Here is a 17036-nt window from a genome sequence, read left to right on the forward strand (position 1 = left end):
AACTAGATCAAAAGAGTTTTTGACCGGAGATTAAACATTGATGTTTTACAATTTCACTTTTTATTTCCCCCAGAAATGTGCGATGAAAAGCAGCAGCATACAGAGTAATAATACTACAATATACAAAAGACCGATACTGTGCAACAGCCTAGAACAAGTGGGGAAATCACTGTTTTTTTTCTCTTTTGTGGTTATGCCAATATTGAGTACAGCAACTGGCAACTCCGGACACAGAGATGCACTTTGCCCGTTTGTGGAAGATATTAGAAAATAAACAACATGGAAGAGTGCGAGTTAGAAAGTCAGAGAGCTACAAACCTCAGTGGGATTACAGGAGACGGAACAGACTACTAAATACAGTCTAAGTGAGTTCATTTTTAGGCAAAACAAATGACTGTACAGAAAGCTGAGTGGAATATGTTAAGATACTTTCACTGTGAGGAGAGTTTTTGCAACGTCAGGTTAACCAGCAGTGTTACACAAGCCACTGTTTGGTTTTTTACCATTTGTTAGTGAGAGAAATACAGATGTGGCAACAAACCAACCAGATCACACGTTCAATGTTACAGTGATGTAAAAAAGAAAAAAAGAAAATTAAATACACAAAGGTGTTCATCTAATAAATTCCCACTGTTTTCTAATCCCAGATGTTAAATTAAAATAATGAGTTTGCTCTTCATGATCATATAAAAAAAATGCATATTACAAACTCTGTGTAATCAAAATTAAACTTCCTAATACAAAATAAAAAAGGAAAAAAAAAAGTTGTATCGTTTTCTTAGACTGTAATAATTGTGTGTGTATATATAAATATATATATATATATATATATATATATACACATATATATACATACATATATACATATACATACACGTATATATATATATATATATATGATTTAGCAATAGAATCCATATATAAATGATAGATTTCTATTTTTTATACATAAATATAATCCTCGCAATGACTAAAAAGGGCATCAAAGACATTTTTAGACAGAAAATAATGTGAAGGAACAGTTCGGACCAAAGCCGCGAGTCTTTGACTGGAAATTAAACTGTAGTCTGGTCAGTGGACCGGTGCCACTACTTCCACTAATAACTGGTTGTGTGAGACTAGACAGAACTGGTTTGGATGGAAGTCTAGTGCGAACACCTTTAAACGGTTTCATTGAGACCAAAAATCTTTGTTTAGCTACACACTAACAACCTTGTGCTGTGCTTTTTTTTTTTTTTTTTTTTTTTTCAATGATGCGAAAGGTTTGAGGAGTTTGACACTGCGGTTACAATATGAACGAATTAACAAAAGCATACCCCTCCCTTTTACACTCAACTGTCCGTTTTAAATCAGCATGCATAACATCATTATCAGTCCGGTTTGGCACTAGAGTTTACTTTATATCTGGTTCTGTTTGCAAATAGACAGTTAATCAGTGAAATTAATATCTTCTACTTTTAGTTGTACAACAAATGCTGCAATCTTTTTGTAAAAAAGAAAATGAAGTATGCCAGCTGTGTCCCAGTTACTCGTCCCACATTAAAACATGAACTACTTCAGACTTTGTAGAGGACTGCACTATGATTATGAGCCATTTAAAAACAAAGAAAGAAAATTTCTTACTGAAAATGGCAAGTACCTCAAGGAGCCGTACTACTCTGCTTTCATAATACTCCATCCAGCCTCAACACGGTTGATTTGTAGGTTCATTCGAGTAAACTACAGGATTTGGTCCATCTGGCTTGGTTCAGGTTTTAAAGCGGGTGAGTTTGCTTTAAAGGCCTGAGAAAGATATCACACTCGCTGGCATTCAACAGGATGTAAAGCGCGCTCCTGCCATAGTTGTCGTGCCATGTTGTCTCACCAAAACACCAAAAAACGTGAAAGGACCAGAGGCTTTCTGGTTGACCTGATTGTACCAACGACATGGAGCTCAAAGATGACAATGGGGGGAAGAAACGGGCGGGGGGGTTAAAGGAACCAGCATGTCTCCTCTTACTGGTCAGTTTAGCATGACAGCTTTTCTCCATCGTCTGTATTTAAGATCTGGCTTTGTCCTCACATCCAAATGTAATATGTAAACAAAGAGAGGGAACATAAATAAGATATTTTGAGTTGAAATTGCACAAAAATAAAACTTGACATGAGAAAAGAAGGAAAGAAGATAAAGAAGTGTTTTTGTTGACAACTTCCTCAGGCAAACATTTCGGTGGCAGTTTTCATTTTAACATGAATAACATTTGGGTGGGAGGGATCAGAGCCACATAAGGCTTCTTTTTAGATTATTTATTACCCCATTGTCGTGTACTTTTACCCGATGTGTCTATCCCGGTACTGGTCTATCGGTACTTTTTATTGGAAGATCTCAAGAAGAAGAGACGGAGCCTCTGCTCAGAGAGGCCGGAGTAGCAGGTCCTGGAATCACAGGAGGGAGGAAGGGACAGAGAGAGAGAGAGAGAGAGAGAGAGAGAGAGAGAGAGAGAGAGAGAGAGAGAGAGAGAGAGAGAGAGAGAGAGAGAGACACAGTAGAGAGTGATGGGATTGTAAGAAGTTTATGTTTCAGCAGTCTGGGGTTTAGTCTCACTCTCACCCCCTTCTTTCCTCTCTTGTGTCTCCTCGTCTTCCTCGTCTTCCTCCTCCTCCTCTTCCTCCTCTTCCTCCTCTTCCTCCTCTGTGTGCTGCTCCAGCTCCTCCCTGGTGATCATCTCAAAGTCGTTTCCGTTGCTGTGCTGCGAGCCTTCGTCCTCCCGGCGGTCGCTGTCTGTGTCCGAGTGGCGGTCCGCCCCCGTTCCCTCCCCCTCTGCCTCTTTACTCTCCTCGGCCTCTTTGCCCTCTTCCTCCTCTTCATCCTCCTCCTCTTCGCCGTCCTTCTTCTCGCTGTCGGACTTTTCGTCACTGTCGGACTTCTGGGCCTTGTTGCCCTCGCCGTCCTTCTCGTCCGTCTTGTCTGAGCCCTTTTTGTTGCTGGCTCGCGGCCCTTTGTACTCGTGAGTGTAGAGTGGCCGGAATGAGTCGATGAAGCCGACGTCCGCCGTCAAGTTGGGGAGGAACCAGAAGTGGTGGCGCCCGCCGGTCACGACCCAGATTAACAGGAAGAGGATGCAGCGGGCTGAAGACAGAGGTTACAACAAATGGGATTAACTTCAATCTTCAGCATTTTAAATGTGTCAAACATTACATCTCCTCTTCACTTTAGTTTGTTGTTTGCCTGGGATTGAATGTTTGTCCACACTTTTATTTCCCTTATTGATTATTTGGGGCAATTTACAACTAATTACAGCATTCTAACTGTATCACTAGTCTGTCAATTTTTTGTGTATTTGGTTTTTATTTATTATTTTCTATGTCACTTATTTACTAATGCATTTTTTTTTCTATTGTGAATTGCCTTTCTATTTGTAAGAAGCTGTGTTGTTTTGTCTAAACTGAAGATAATTATTCAAAAACACAATGTGTTGCAATCAATAAAATAAAGTCTACAGCTATGAAAAATGTCATTCTTGCAGATAGTTTTATTTAATTTATAATAAGATACCTAATTTTTCAATTTTTTTTAATACAGAAGTTTTTTACTGTTTGTAAATTGTCTTCATACATTCAGTGGCCAGTTTAATGAGTACACCTGTAATCTCTAACACAATCCAATACAGCAGCTCAGCCATAAACTCTAGCTTTACAAAACAACAATGTCCAACATTTTGAATCCCCATGAGTTATGCAAACAAACACGGCTTTGTGAAATTCACGCTGTTGTTATGTACCCTTCTGACATCTAGTGGCTCTTCGTTTTTTTTTTATTGTTTTTAACAGACTAAATTATTATTACATTCTAAACAAATCATTTACATTTGACCATGTGGCATTAGTATGGTACATTCCCAAAAAATATGGCCCTCATGTCACAGTTGTTATCATGTATCTTTCTAAATAAGTATTTGAAAATATAACTGTCATAAAACCAATGATCTGTAGCCGTCAGTGATGAAGTTTTAATTGAAAGAATCCTTACACCCCTAGTAGACATCTGCACCACACAAAGTGGAAGCACCTCACAATGTTAGATGAACATTATTTCCAATGTTAAGGAGAAAAAACTCACATCTGCTCATCTTCTAAGATTAATAGTTTCCGATGCAAATAAAAAATGGCTAGGGTGACATTTATTAAAAAAATGTAATTGACCCTTCGCTAAGTTCTGCCAGCTCTGAACAGGGGCTGCAACTAACTGGCTCTGCTACATAGACCTTCATGCAATTGTTTTCGATTTTTTTCAGTTTCAGGGGGGTGTTGTGGATTTGGAGCTAGTCATGGTTGTTACTCGGAGAGGTTGGAGTGAGATATAGGTTCCTAAAACGTCACGTTTCCAGGTAACACACCTGTTGAGCTATAATTAGAAGAGTACATTGGCACATCATTAACAATCGATTCTACGTGACGCAAGCTATTGAAGGTACATTGAATGTGTACTCATCACTTTTAATGATTGTAACAAGTGAATATAGACCTACCCAGATATGTGTTGGTTACATTTAACACCGTGATCTGTAGCTTTAGCTTCAATCTTTATCATTATAACCTGTTTTTAGCTGCTGAATCTGAATTCAAATGCATATTTTATATCCTTCTGTCTGCTTCTCTCTGAAATCCCTTTTTTGTTTCTCCAATAATTAATATTTATTTTTCATATTTATTCAAGGGGTGCAGTCAGTGACAGTGTGTGCTTCATGGTAGATAGTTTGACGAAGTAGCAGCGTGGGGGCGGGGCATAGCAAAGGGTCAATTAAATGCAAGAACCTAGTACAGGAACCCAGTAAGGTGTTTCTATGAAGTACATGTACTTACCAACAGCGAGAAGTAATATACTGGCCACAAAGCAGCCGGCCGCAACACTTAGATAGTAAACTCCTACACGCATTTCTGCTGGCCACAGTGGGAACAGTGTGGCTGCTATCACTGCAATAACTGAAAGACAGAACACACACACAGATGGTGTGCAAAAAAAACGTCAAATCAGCTGCAGTCAGTAACAGATAACACTCCATTCAGTTCTTGTTAAAAAAAACAACTCCATTTATGATTTTTTTTAAACCTCTGACTCACCGAGTATCAGTCCCATGGCAAATGTCTTGAAATGAACAGGATCGTAAATCCACACAAACACCTGAAGAAGAGAGGCACATACTGGGTTTAGATCTTTTTCAGGATCCTGAACATGTTTCCTAAATATGCACATATCAGTACACTCACCTCGTTTCCATCTAGAAACAGCTGATCCTCATGAGGCTCCAGTTTAAACTTCTTCTTCGCCTCTTTCTTCTTCTTGGGGGTTCCAGGACTGTCATCCTGTGAGAGTTCATAATTAGAATAAACAAATATTATATATGACATCAGTATTTAACTTAAAAACCACATATTCTCGTGTGACAGCGTGACCTATGTATTAATCAGAGAGACAGATCATAGACTGAAATTTTACCTTATGCTAACTTATTCACTTTCTTGCATATAATTAGTTAAGACGTTTGATACCACTCATGTCTGCACGGTAAATATGAACATGAAGCTTCAGCCAGCACCAGCTAACTTAGCTTAGCACAAGGACCGTAAACCGAGGGAAACATCTAGTGTGGCTTTATCTGAATGACAACAGAATCCACCTGCCGGCACCTCTAAGCTCACTTACCATTTACAGTTCTTTCACATCTTATTCTGGGCAACAAAGCAAATAAAAGTAAAACCCAAACTGTTTAAGTTTCCTTGAAGTGTTGATGTTATTGGATATTATTATTATTATTATTATTAATATTATTAAAATTATTTACACAGACCAGACACCATGGATACACTAAGCTTCTTCTTTCTCTATATTCTAAAGATCTGTGAACAGCAAAGTTAATATCCACCCATTTACTGTCTGGGCAGCTCTGTAAACAAACACAGCTGGGTAGTCCGAATTGTGCAACAGTCTGTTTCAGATGAACAAGTTTACTGTCAAAGCAGTACAAATATAGCGATGTTTGACCGTAAAGCAACTAAATTAGTTAACAGTAATGATGGCATTTCTTATGGGATATGCTTTGTCGTTAATAGTTCTTAATTCAAACACAAAAGCCTCAAACAGTGGCATTATCTTATTAAGACAGGTAACAATAATAATAGTAATACTATTATAATAATACTAACACTAATAATATCAGTGTTGGGTCACGTACACTTTTCTCTTTCTTGGTTTCAACAGCCTCCGGCTCTTTCTTCTTTTCTTTGTCCTTCTTCCCCTTTTTCTCATCTTCTTTGCCACTGTCGCCCTTGGTCTTCTCCTTCTCTTTTTCCTTCTCCTTCTCTTTTTCCTTCTCCTTCTCCTTCTTGGTGTCTTTCTCTGGTTTTTTCTTCATCACTTTGAGAGCCCGGTGGAAGAACTGCTTCTTTAAGAGTCTACAAAGGACGGAGGAGAATGACTGGTTATAAGAGTTGATTATTTACTGGTGTTTTTCAGCATCTTTTTTGTTAATGGAGGAATTTCGAGGGGTCTTTTATTTCTTTAGCAAAAATGCCAAAATTTCACTGGTTCCAGCTTTAAAAATGTAAATATGTGTTGGTAGTATAGTAGTATCTTAGTATTAGTAGTTTTGCTTCTTCTATGATAGAAAACTGAATATCAAGCAATTTAAAGACATCTGCGTGGATTTTAGGAAAGTCTGATGACAGTTTCATAAATTAAGAAAATAATCTGCAAATGAAATACATTAAAATAATTGTTAGTTGCATATACCGGTGACTATATTGCAAGCGTATGTATGAAATGCTTGGAAACCTCGTTTTAGAATAGAATCGTGAGACAATTGGTTAATTATCTATAACATCAGAGGAGAAGCACCATGTGTGTTAGAAAGCTAACCTGTTGCAATAATCCACCACAGACTCCCGGGTGGTGAACAGCGCCTCCTCTCCCTTCTTAGCCTTGGCCCACTTGGAGTCCAGGAGACTGTCCACTGCCTTGGAGGCTAAATGTAGGGAAACAAAGATGGACATTTAAAAAAACAACAACAAAAAAACACAGAGTGGTACAGGACCAGAAAATATCAAGCGGCCAGAATGTAAATACTTTGACGAACTAGCTGCCTGTGCACACCCTGCCCATGCACTCATTGTTTCATGCATTTAGATTCCTTCATATATTGTACCATTCTGTGGGGCCAATCAAAGCCCTACAGTAATCAAAGCCTTCAGTACACAATGGCATTCAAATGTTTTATATCCTATATGTTCTCGACAGTAGAATAAGCCACTAAAAACTATATAAAGGCCTAGTCGCGTCTAACGTCTTTTCTGAGGACTTGAAATTAAGCAAGCAGCACATTACAAAATCTGGTGAATCAGTGTTAATTACTTATTACCTGTCAATAGCAATGTGCTCTCCTTCACTGTGTATGGAAGAAGCATTATGTTATTTAGTTTGATTCATTTAGGGGCTGGCTAGTTAGTTAGCTAGCTAGCTTCCTACTTCTACCATTATTTCATGCTCTTACAGAACATAAAAAAGGGATGAAACGAATCATAAAACTTGGAACCTATCACGATTTTGATCGGATCAGCATGAAAGAAAAAAGTGAGCAAATACAAGTTTTAGAGACGCGAGGGGCTACATTTCTAGGGTTAGGGTGTAGCCAGAGGATACCCAACAACCTTTTTCTGTGCACCGCTCATTGTTTACAGTCCAATTAGCACCTTGAGATGCAAGACTGGAGTTGAGAGAGTGTACGAACGGATTGCATATGAAGGCAAAATCTGTTTGTAGAGATTACTTATCAGTAAGTACAACTGTTAAAAGTGTTCAAAAACAAACAGGTCAGGGTTTAATCTCCTAATTCCCACTCCACCAGGTGTCTAGGTGTTGTGTGTTTTACAGCAGAGCACTAACCGATAAAGTAGTCGACTCGGTGGCCCATCATGTTGGTGGACTTGGTCGGGCAGTTGAATCGGAGGTACTTGGCCACCGCCTTCTCCTCCTTGGTGGGTTCGCTCACCTCCTGCAGGACCAGACAAAAACAGATGAATATACACACATACAAACAGAATGACTTTACTTTATTATGGCATTGAACTGCACACTAGGGCTGTGCAGAATTATCGATTTAGCTTTGCAGACACTGACAACGCACGAGAACCATACAGGCAGTAACATCACGGAGTTCCATAGACTGTATATGGAGCTTTACCGATACCAGTATCGGCTACACACCTGTAGTTAAACACTACCATGCACTCTATTTATCCCCCTGTTAATGCAACATTACGAACAACAAATCTGTGTTGAAATCGACACGAGAAGAGCTAGTTAACATTAGCTGTTAGCAGCCGGTGAGCAGCACAGTCCTGCACAGACCTCAGCTGTTAACTGAGGTCAGTAAAAATAACTAGTGGGCGAAGGTAAAATCTTTTTATTTCTCATTTTTAACACACTGGTATCGTATTGGTTGTCCCTATCATTACAATAACAGGTATACTTTCTGAGTTTTTTTGCATATCCATTTTCAAATAGTGTAGATGTTCATCCGTAGCAGAGAGTCATCCTCCCGTCTGTCCACCTGCAGTACTGAACCACATGCCAACACAGAGGGAATGAGAGCATCAGCACAATGAAAGCTGGTGCTGCTGCCGTCCAGCTGGCTAAGGCCAACAACATGAGGAAGACGAGGCCATGAAACAAACCTTTGTTTAAAAGGAGCAGGTATATCAGTCACACAGCTCAGTTACATGAGACCCCTACACGAAGAGCCCCCTGTCACCGTCTATATGATCTACCTGGCTTCAGCACATGAGGATTAGTCGTTCTGGTCTAACAGCCATAGTATGTAAAGAAAGGTTTCTTTTGGACAACACCAACACCAAAGTACTGGTCCTTTCAAATGTATATCCTAGTAACAGTTTTGGCTAGGTATGAAATCCATTTCAACCCTTTAATACTGTAAGACACAATTGAAAATCGTAGCTGAAAAATAAAGAGGAAATCATGCCAAAAAAGGAGACAACTGTTGTGTAACGCAGCGTGGTGATCTTTAAAGGCAAAAGGAGATAACAGTACATGTTGTTATGCAACTGAACTCGAACATGCAGAGACCTCTACTTAGTTGGGTAATTATTAGGAACACCCACCACAAACTAATGCAACAACTCTGTTTTAAATCCCACCTACGTGAAGATTATGGAGTTGCAACTGTTTCAGAGAGATGTTGTTGATTCATTCATTGTAAGCTGTAGTTTAGTTTGTGGCACTGCTGAACTGCATCGTCATACAGAGAAGTGTTTCTAATATTTAGTGTACCCCCACTCATGTAAATGGGGCAAATAAAATCTCTTAAAACTGAACATTATAACATGACAATAATTGAAAACTAAAGAGGAGTTATGTGCCCTGTAACAGATGAGCCTCTTTTAGTTTCAGGTATACCAATCAAAGAGATAACAGCATGTGTTTGTTAAGCAACTGAACTCAAACAGACAAGAGAACTACACTCAGTCTATTAGATACTACACCTAACTAAAACTAATGCAGTCAAACATAACAATCCTGCAATAAATCCTACCTTCATGAAGATAAAAAAAAAGTAGACTTTTTGTTTTGATTTTTAGACAGGTGTGGATTCAAATTCATACATAGCAACTGTGTACAGTACTATAATAATCAATTTAGTATGTTTTGCAACTAGTATAAAATCAGCATACAGAGAATTATACAGTAGTTGCACCACTGGATATCAATCAAACTGCAACTTAGCAATGCAACTACCACTTACACATGAAGACAGCAACATGTTTAGGTTTATGTTATAATCCAGGGATTCAAGGATCATTTATTGTCATGATGCAACAAAGGGATGCACAACCAAATGCAGTTTTGAATTTGCATCATAAGGAATGTAAACAACAACATTCAACAATTCTCTGGGCAGATAAGATGGCTGATATCTAAAAAAAATTATATTGTGAATACTGAGTAAAATTGATCCAGTTTGATCACACAACAAACTCACACCCTGACCACATTTAAGGTATGACACTCACAATTGTCTTAATCAAAACTACAAGCAAACAAGGACACTTTAGTTGTTTGCTAATATAGATCGTAAGCATAAATGGACAGTTAAGACTGTCCATGTCTCCTGAACCTGTAGCCACTCTATAAACTGTTGCTTCAACTGAAATCTATTGTCTACTCTTTAAAGAGCTCCTGGAGCCACGCTACCTCGCGGCTACCTGCACAGTAGTGACGCTACATTATGATGCACTGTGTTAATTAACTCATTAATTAAAAATCCCCGCAGATTGTCTCACTTTATGTACATACACGTCTAGTTAGAGCTGACGCAGCTTATCCTGAAAACCTTTAACGTTACAGCCAGTTCGACCAGAATAAAGGTGGACAGTAGAGACAGCTCAGTAGAAAGTATGACAACACCATTATCGTGTTATATGTTAGCGTGTGAGTGCTAACTTGTAGGTAATACAGATCACACTAAGCTAGGAAACGTCTCATCAAAATACAGCTACACTAACGTTTGTTTTCGCTAGCCAGCTAATGCTAGCTACGGGTTAGCCATCATCTGGCTTCATCTGCCGCCGGGTAACGGCTCCCCACGAGGATGCTGCCGCTAAACAAACATCCCGCAACAGCTCGTGAACCCCCACGTGGTGTTTATTTCTTGTCTTTAAACTTGCACGGGTGCCAACTTCGTATGAATAAAGTGATGTTACCTGGATACGCTTCTTGTGCTTCCTGCGCTCCGCCATGATCCTCCAACTCAGCTCCAGCTTCTCCGACGTGCGCGAGGCTGCGCACGCGCATGATGTGTAGTATCGCGAGACTAATCGATCAACGGTTGAAAAACGGTAATTTCATTCATATGTTTAATCGACAATCTTTCTCTTCTTCTCTTCTCTCAATGTTTTTGCAGCATTTTTTTAAAGCATGCTCTTTATGCAATTATAATATACTTCAATGTATTTATTAGTAGTGGTGGAAAGTAATTACAGTACATTTATCCAGGTAACAGCTGTAGTATATAATATTCTAAAGGCCCAATTGTACCTTAGGTGAGTATTTCTATTTTCTCCTTCTTTATACTCCTACTCCTCTACATGTTTGAGGGAAATATTGTTGATTGTTGATTGATACCTTTAGTTACTTTGCAGGTTAAAATCAATAATATAAAATGAAATCAACAAACAATTGATGATGTATTATAGATTAAGATAAAACTATATATTTTAATAATTTGCTTCAATAGTAATAAGTAATATTGCATCAATAATTGTAATTCAATAATATAATGTAACGTTACATTATTCTGAAATTAGCCATTCTGCATAACAAATACTTTCACTTTTAGTATGTTTTGATGTTAATATTTTTATACTTTATATTTTGTATTTATCAGCTTTACCTCTGTCCACATGAAGAAGTTTATCGATCTTCGATTGGTATAATTTGCTTTCACACATTTAATCCATAATCTTGTTTGGATTCTTCAAAACTAGCCATTTTCTTGTATTACTCTTACTTTTAATGTTAATTTTTTTTTCATATTTTCAAAATTATGAATTAATGTCATAACAATTAATTTGTTATTGTTATTGTTTACTGTTTGTATTGTTTAATTTTCTTTGTGTTTCTATTGTATGTTCTTTTGCTTTGGAAATGTAGACCGTGTTGACAACTTCTCATCCTTAAAGGCGAAAAAAATATTTTCTTATAATATGTGATTCTTGTTATTCAATTATTTATTCCAAGCCATACTAGTAGTGGTTTTCTAGGTAGAAAAAACACTTTATTTATAATCCAACAAACGTAAAAGTATATCAAACATCCAAACATCTTACTTAGATATTTCATTTTCGATAATAAAACCGTTCCCATATTATTTCTATGGTCCTTATGATGCCCTACTGGAAAAATTACGCTTAGCAGCTTGAAAAATAAGAACGTTTAAAGCTACAGTCAGACGTTTAGAGGCCTGTAATGTAAAGAAGAAAAGGAACATTTAATTTGACCTTCTTATTGTCTCATAACTCATACATCAGTTTCACTCCACTGTGCTTGTTAAAAATATATGCACATATATATAAAATACAAATATTTAGCATATACCTGGGCCAAGTGTGAACTTATATATTAAAAAAAAAAGTAGCAAATAGTAAAAAAAAACACATCTTCAATCCAGTTAATCATAATGTAAACAAATCCAGGACTGTGTCAGTCAGGTAGAGCCATGCTGTACTGTAGGTGCAGACTGAGCTTGGTGAGGTCCACATTATCAGTTCTGATCAGGCTGTCTCACTGCTGGCAGATGGTGGGGAATTGTTTTCTGTCTCATGCAGGTGCTCTGTGGACTTGAGCACATCAGGGTCACTTGGACTCGCCATCATCTCCTCGCTGTTGCAGTTCACAGGGGAGCCGATCTCTGATGAGCGGTCTGCAGGCTTCTCAGGATTGGCCTGCAGTGTGGAACTGGAGAGTGGCAGGTTCATCATGTACAACATGTTGCCCAGACGCCTGGACACCTGTGGAGGAATAAAGACAGTTGTCACATATTAGACATATTGTGTCTCTAAAAGAATGATGAGTGACCTGTATGCAGAGGACTCTACTGTAATATACCATACAGATTTTAAGACCACAGAGGAAAATGTGTGATTTCAGATTTTGGAATCTGTGAGTCAAATCGATCGATCGACAAAGCCATGACAAGTTTCACCAAAGTTACATTTCGTGAAGAGTTATTGTATAGCTTTGCACAGGTATTCCTGAGTTTTATTTTAAAGTAGCACACCTCCCATCTTTGACGGGATCAAGTCTTGAATGTTCAGGGCTCAGGCAGAGTTTGTGTTTCCTACCTGTGAGCGGATCTTAAGAGCTGGTCCCAGTTTGAGTCCCAGTGTGTCCAGTAGGTGCTCCTCTGACAGGAGGGGCAGCGTCTCGCCGTCAATCATGTGGTCCTTGAACGTCTGTAAGGTGAATTCACACCACATTAGTGCAACAAAGACACAACTAAAAAGAGTAGAGACAGATGCAGAAAACTGTAGAAACCAACCTGAGCGTATTCTGAACACGTGGGTACGCTGTTGATAAAGTTGTAAACATCATTCACTGTCCACTTCCTTAGGTCTTCGGACACCTCATCACTGTTGAGAAAGAGATTGGGTGGACCTGGAAAAAATCATGACATACATCTTTATTGGTGCTGTAATATACACATGAAATTAATTTGCTAAAATAATATATTGTAATCTATCTTAACTCACCAGGTGGAAGGAAACCATTTCCAGGGACTGGGAACATGTAAGGCATGCCTGTGAGCGCCCCACCAGTGGAGGGATACATGAATTTCTCTTGGAAAGCTGAACATTGATTGTCTTTATCATTTGCACCACTGTTGGCCACATCCGACCCATCTTGACTGTTCACACAGGCCTTACGTAGACCAGGCTCCCCCTCTTTGTAGTTCTTTCTGCTTCCTGCAGAGAGTTCAGAGTCTATTTTTGCTTGATGATGTGTTTTGCTGGAGGGACACTCCTCTCCCATGTCCCCCTTTGCCTCCACCTCTTTCTCCTCCCCCGATGTGGCTCCCGGGCTCTGCTCTACACTTTTATCGTCAGTTGGGCCCTTCAGGTTAGAAACATGGCTCTCTGTGCTCTTGTGAATGTTTGGCCTCCTGCCAGCCCTGCGTCCCCTCTCTCTGTGCAGCGTGCTGATTGGTGGGTAAGGACTGGCCGACATGAGGATGCTGTTCGAGTGCAGTTCATCCAGGGTGGGACGGTGGACGAAGACATCGTGGCCGTCTGGCATGCGCTGACGACCTCTGAACGCCATGGGGTTGGAAGGGTACGACATATGATTTTCAATTCCCATAAGTCCCTTCTGGTGGGCATTCTCCAGCTCCTTCTGGTGCAGGATGGCATTCATCTCCATTCTGACCAGGAGCACACACAGATATCAGACATATTTAAGCAACGATAATGATGGAGCCACATTATGCAGGTGGAATGTTTCTGTGAGATGCTGATGATATTCTGAATGCACTACCTGGCTATATTTTGCTTGTGAATGAACTCCTGTCGCCGTGCAACCGTTTCCATGGGCTCTTGGGGCAAGAAGCCATAGCCAGCTGAGAAAAACAAATAGGCAGATGAGCTGTTAACGCTTGTTCAAATACTTTAGGACAAAACACACTGGCTGGGAATTCTCTTAGGTATGCAACTGAATCGGGCCATGCTCACCTGCTCCAGGGTAAGCTCTCCCAGGCAGGACATTGGCATGAGGAGGTAGAGGTGGACCCAGGTGAGGGCCCATGTGCATTTGTCTGCCATCGGATGCTACCATCTCGGAGGGGGGAACCAGCTCTCTGATGAAGGAAAAGCATGGAAAATCAGACATCTAGACATGATATCAAAGGACAAATAACCAGCTGTAATAATTGCTGTTTTGTTAATCACTAAGGTACATTTTGTACTTAATAAAAACATTTTCACTGTACAGAAACATGCATCAGATATGTCTCTCAAGTATCCATGTCTTCTTCACTTATGCACCTGTAACTGACAATTCTCAGGGGTGCCCTTCCCCAAAGAGCTACCCTTTTGGGTTGTAAGCGTGTATTCAGGTACAAACCTCTCCATGAAGCGATGTTCGAACTGCGCTGGGACCCCCTGTAACCTTTGCTGCCCCTGGGAGAGGATCTGGGGAGCCATGGCCATCTGGTTCCTCATTATCAACTCTTGCCTCTGCCTCAGCTCTGCAAGTGAAAAAAAAACAGGTCAGTGAAGGTCGGGGAAGCCAGTTTAGCTGAATGCCGTGAACCCAAAAGCTGGAGACTGCAGGTACAACTGAGCAGGTAACGATCCACTAAAATCAATACATGGTAGTCAAGGTCTGAAAGTTGGTTTAACCTGTTTAGAGCTTCAGATTGGACAATTTATACGGTGTCAGCAAATGTGTAAATAAAAAAAACATATTAAATCTATAGAAATTCTTGTGATCAACAAAAATGCAGTTTTTCATGTTTTCTTGGACTCATATTCATATTTTATGCTGTTGTTTGCCTCGTCTCCTCCATGTTTTCATTTCTCACCTCCAGCGGACATGCCGTTGACCAGACGGTACCAGTGCTTCTCATCCAAAGCCCCCTGCTCTCCCAGTGCTGTCATCTTCCTCAGCTGCTCTCTTGGGGTCATGACACACACAACCTTTCACCTCCACCTGAACGCTGTTGAAGTTTAAAAAGAGGATGGAACATGTGACAATTACTTTGACCAACTGAATACTGTAATATTTCATTATATATAGCTATATATAGCTTTAAAGTATACATTCATAGAAAATAAAATTTGGATGGACGTATACATTTAGTAATTTCTTATCACTTCCACAAGGAGGCAGCAAATATCTATATGTTAAAGAGTCTAATTATGGTCACTGTGCTATCCTGTTATATTCCAAAAGAAGAAACATCACACACTCACATATATATATATATATATATATATACATATATATATATATATATATATATATATATATATATATATATATATATATATATATATATATATGTATATGTATATATATATATATATGTATGTATATATATATATATATATATATATATATATATATATATATATATATATATATGTGTGTATGTATATAATTTTGTTTTTTGTTACAGACAATGTCATGTGGTGTTTTTATTTAAGCTTGAGCTGTGACAATGAAATATCTATATTTAGATTAGAACAGACTGACACAATAAAATACAGCCAAGATAATAAAATGTGTTAAAAGGGGACTTCAATAAACTGCCAATATGAGATCCATGCACACACACAAATTTGTTCCCTAACCTTTGATCCTTCCTCTCACCTCTTACCTCCAGCCTTGCATTAAGCATTAATCTTTAACCAACCTTAACCCTTACCCTCACCGTAACGTAAACCTAATCCTAAACTTATGTTTAACACCTAAATCCAAATCCTAACCTTAATACTGACGCCTTAAAATGTGGAGACCAGCAATTATTGTCCTTGTTTAGAAGATTTTTTTTCAACCTTCTAGAACATCTGGTCCTAGTAAGTATAGTAATAAAAGCACACTCACACACTCACATACATACTCCAAATGGCCATTCTGTTTTTGGCTGAGCCAGCAGCTTGTGTAAACAAGCACAATTGACTTAGACACCTCCAATTAGCCTTCTACACTGCAGAAATCCCATTACAAAATATGATACTGTAAACGACAGCGCAATAATCCAGTTCTAATCCAGGACCAGGGTGTGCAATATGGTTATGGGTAGTTGAATGTGAGTCTGCACAGAAGGTCACCACCCACCTCTTTATATTATATTAGTTTATAGTGATCTCTCTTCTCTACTCGGCCGTCCCCTCCCCCAAGAGAAATGCTGTCATAAGACTTGCCCCGAGGCCTTGAGCATTATCCACAGTCCCTCAAGTTCCCTCTGAAGCCCATTTAATCTGAGGGCTGTAATCCGCCTATTAAACCTGCAACAGTCTGCTAGCTACATCTGCTGACCTGCCTGAGACCGCCCTGCTGGCCCGTCCAACCCCCATCCCCACCTTCCCAGGCCCCTGCTACCCCCAGGATCCTATTAGCTAAGTCCTGGCTATACAGCACTTTAAAGGGATGTGTTGGAGGTAATCCGCACGTTTAGAGTTTTACCCTCTGCAAACCTTGCCTGTAAGCATCCTGGACAATACACCCTAAGTGCTAAGCCTATTAGCCTCCATTAGCTCCCAGGATGTCCTAAAAACACCTTGGGGATAAATCTGGGGATGCAATCGGTTTATGTGAAGCTATGTGGCGCAAACACATGCACGCTGCCTTCACCTACTTCTCTGCCAATGCCATAACGTCCAGCATCAGCAAATGAGAAGAAATGTATTTCAACATTTATGCCTCTATAATTCCCAAGTAGGCACTAAGCTCTGAGCCTCAGGGTGTTGTGTAATGTATTATCGCCTTC

General features: G+C 39.3%; 2 protein-coding genes across 2 annotated transcripts; both read right to left on the reverse strand.

The window, feature by feature from the left end:
- Window positions 1–467: 467 nt before the first annotated feature.
- On the reverse strand, window positions 468–10827 carry sec62 (SEC62 homolog, preprotein translocation factor). Its single transcript, XM_068737805.1, has 8 exons — window positions 10753–10827; window positions 7919–8027; window positions 6896–7001; window positions 6213–6432; window positions 5248–5343; window positions 5101–5161; window positions 4843–4962; window positions 468–3109 (listed from the first exon to the last, which is right to left on the reverse strand). Exons 1-8 carry the CDS (start codon window positions 10786–10788, stop codon window positions 2553–2555), a joined length of 1305 nt encoding a protein of 434 aa, XP_068593906.1. The 5' UTR covers window positions 10789–10827; the 3' UTR covers window positions 468–2552.
- A 1494-nt stretch (window positions 10828–12321) lies between these two features.
- samd7 (sterile alpha motif domain containing 7) lies at window positions 12322–15228 on the reverse strand. The gene is made up of 8 exons (XM_068701833.1): window positions 15126–15228; window positions 14666–14789; window positions 14275–14399; window positions 14081–14162; window positions 13300–13967; window positions 13089–13204; window positions 12892–13002; window positions 12322–12558 (listed from the first exon to the last, which is right to left on the reverse strand). The coding sequence occupies exons 1-8, from the start codon at window positions 15226–15228 to the stop codon at window positions 12322–12324; spliced, it is 1566 nt and encodes a 521-aa protein (XP_068557934.1).
- Between the last annotated feature and the right edge of the window lie 1808 nt (window positions 15229–17036).

Source organism: Cebidichthys violaceus, unplaced genomic scaffold (genome assembly GCF_023349555.1).
Source record: "Cebidichthys violaceus isolate CVI_PGR_0920_01 unplaced genomic scaffold, fCebVio1.0.p SCAF_8, whole genome shotgun sequence".
Lineage (NCBI taxonomy): Eukaryota > Metazoa > Chordata > Actinopteri > Perciformes > Stichaeidae > Cebidichthys > Cebidichthys violaceus.

Excerpts from the sequence above, each read along its gene's own strand:
- sec62 (XM_068737805.1), bottom strand. The coding sequence starts at position 10,788 with ATGGCGGAGCGCAGGAAGCACAAGAAGCGTATCCAG. Across the intron at positions 7,002-7,918 it reads CCGAGTCGACTACTTTATCG|CCTCCAAGGCAGTGGACAGT; the intron begins GTTAGTGCTCTG and ends CCCTACATTTAG. Across the intron at positions 5,344-6,212 it reads AAACCAAGAAAGAGAAAAGT|GATGACAGTCCTGGAACCCC; the intron begins GTACGTGACCCA and ends GAACTCTCACAG.
- samd7 (XM_068701833.1), bottom strand. The coding sequence starts at position 15,228 with ATGACCCCAAGAGAGCAGCTGAGGAAGATGACAGCACTGGGAGAGCAG. Across the intron at positions 14,790-15,125 it reads CAACGGCATGTCCGCTGGAG|AGCTGAGGCAGAGGCAAGAG; the intron begins GTGAGAAATGAA and ends TTTCACTTGCAG. Across the intron at positions 12,559-12,891 it reads CTCTTAAGATCCGCTCACAG|GTGTCCAGGCGTCTGGGCAA; the intron begins GTAGGAAACACA and ends ATTCCTCCACAG.